This window comes from Nyctereutes procyonoides, unplaced genomic scaffold (genome assembly GCF_905146905.1).
Source record: "Nyctereutes procyonoides isolate TBG_1078 unplaced genomic scaffold, NYPRO_anot_genome, whole genome shotgun sequence".
NCBI lineage: Eukaryota > Metazoa > Chordata > Mammalia > Carnivora > Canidae > Nyctereutes > Nyctereutes procyonoides.
In genome coordinates this window covers 4,837,371-4,839,568 of record NW_026575051.1, presented here as the reverse complement: position 1 = coordinate 4,839,568, position 2,198 = coordinate 4,837,371, and the positions used below count along the sequence as shown (strand labels likewise).

Genomic DNA, 2,198 nt, shown 5'->3' with positions numbered 1-2,198 from the left:
GCAAGTTCAGTCACTTCCAGGTCATGTGAGGGCAGATGTTCTGTAGGTGACTGGACTTGGAGACAGGGGAGTCCAGAAGGGCAGTGGGCTGCCTTGTCAGAGTGTCCCTGTCACAATAGATATGCAGACAGCTTCAGAACAATTACTGACCTGGGATACCACAGATTTCATTCATCAGATAGAAGCTTGGAGTTGATGACAGTTACCTTCTGGTTGGGACATTCGGTGAACACTGGCTGGGTGAGCACATTTGTGGGAAATAGGACTGTATGTGTGGGAAGGGGATCCGTGGCCCAGGCCTGCATTGGCATCCATCTCCTCAGAGGGTGCCAGAGATGCCATCAGATGGCCCAGGGGCATGGGGCCCAGGTGAGGCACTTCAGCTGCCTGGGGTCCCTCCCCCAGCCCCACCCTCCAAGGCCCTGGAGCTCAGGCCTATGCTGGCTGCCAGGGCCTTTCCTGGAACTCAGCAGAGGACCGAGCCCCTCCCTGCCAGCCCTGGCACACTCCAGGCACAGCGTGTCCCCTGGGGCACCTTGCAGACACCCCAGGAGGCTAGGGTGTGGGACAGGTCTCCGCCTCCAGGAAAAGTCCTGTTCTGGGCTGCCATCTGAGCTCCCTGCCCTGGGCTGTCATCCTCATAGTGGCCCCACCAGGACAGCAGGCACAGAGGAGGAAGGAGAAGCTTTGTGGCTGGATGGCAGGATTCATGAGTCTTTGTTGTGGCTTTGGGTGGGAGGGTGGGTAAGGCAGAGAAGCAAGGTCTCAGGCTTCAAAGCACCTCCCCACCTGCTTCTCCCTCCCTCTGAGGAAATCTTCAGGGGCCTGGTGGTTTTGAGGGGAGGGGACAGGAAGAGACTCTAAACTCTGGGTCAGCCGAGGACAGAGGTGGGGGAGATCTTCTTGCCCTATATCCCACTTCTCTCAGCATCCTTTTCCTGCAGCGCCTCACCACCCCAGAACAGATTTCTACCTCCATCTGCAGCGATGAGTTACATCCCACACACCAAGACCTCCGGAGGCCTCCCAGGATGGTGGGCTTTGGGGGAAACTGGGACTTGTACACAGAAGCTGCAGGCCGGGCCACACCTGGCGGGTGGCAGGCGGAGAGCGCCCCTCCCGGTGGGGATGGGGGGGCGAGCCTGCTCCGCCGGGCTGGGGGCCGTGAGACACTGGAACGCCGGGGCGAGAAGGCAGAGGGATGCGCAAACGCGCCACGTGGAGGTCCCGCGCGGCAGGCAGGGGCGGGAGCCCGGGAGCCGGCCATGCGCCCGCCTCCCCCCCACCCCCCACCCCCCACCCCCCCCCGCTCGAGGGAGCCTCCGAGAGTCGGGTCGTCGCTGACCGCAGGCTGCAGGAGCGGTTGATCTGGTGAGCGAGCACGCCCACTTACCCAGCTGCTGAGTCAGGCTGTTCTCGCTCCCCGCTCGCCCGCCCGCTCGGGACATTGTGTTCCAGCCCCGGCGCGCTGGCACCGGGCCCAGGCGCTCACACCAGCCTCCTCGCCCTGTTTGTGCTCGCGGCTTGCGCTCGGCGCGCAGCCTCCCCGCCGCCGCAGCCCTGAGAGCGCGCGCTGGGGCCCGGCCAGGGGCGGCCGGGGCCGGGGCCGAGCCCCGGAGACGCGCGCCCGGCCGGGGGGCGGGGGGTTCCTCGCCGCCTCTAGCCCGGGCTCCGGGCTTCCAGCACCCAGACGTCTCCATCCCCCACCTGAGCCCCGCAGTGGAATCCCGGGCGTGTGCGGGACCCGAGCGCAGTTGGGAGGGGTGCAGGTGTTCGTAGCTCCTCGAGGGAGAAGCAGCCACCCCGGCGCCACCGGAGCCCCAGAAGCGCACGGTCCGGTCTGGAGGAGGATCGCCGAGCGCGTCAGCCCCACACTTGGAAGACCCGGGATGCAGTCACGTGACAACGGAAGCCCGCTGGAGGGGGCCTATTCGAGCGATTCCCCCGGAGGAGCCTCCTCCTCGTGCCCCGGACCCCCTTCCCCAACGGCGCGGCGCCTCGCACCATCCTGGAGGCTCCAGGGATTCCCAGGGGCTGGCGAACGGAGCCCAGCCCTCTGGGATAGCTTGGGAAACCCCTGGCCAGGCGCCAGGGGTACGAAGGGCCGAGCAGTGGACTGCCGGGTGGAGAAGACGACCCCAAACTGGAGCCTGACCCCTCCCTTTGTTCCAGCCCCAAACCCGGATTTATTCAGAACC

The 2,198-nt window shown here is 65.7% G+C and overlaps 1 protein-coding gene across 1 annotated transcript; it reads left to right on the top strand.

Annotated features, from left to right (window-relative positions):
- On the top strand, positions 1-1,374 carry LOC129512728 (E3 ubiquitin-protein ligase MARCHF9-like). The gene is made up of 2 exons (XM_055330270.1): positions 1-240; positions 945-1,374. Exons 1-2 carry the CDS (start codon positions 196-198, stop codon positions 1,365-1,367), a joined length of 468 nt encoding a protein of 155 aa, XP_055186245.1. The 5' UTR covers positions 1-195; the 3' UTR covers positions 1,368-1,374.
- The last annotated feature ends 824 nt before the right edge of the window (positions 1,375-2,198 follow it).

Bases quoted from the DNA above. Each gene is read 5' to 3' on its own strand.
- LOC129512728 (XM_055330270.1), top strand. From the start codon at position 196: ATGACAGTTACCTTCTGGTTGGGACATTCGGTGAACACTGGCTGG. The intron at 241-944 runs GTGAGCACATTT...CTTTTCCTGCAG, and splicing joins ATTCGGTGAACACTGGCTGG to CGCCTCACCACCCCAGAACA.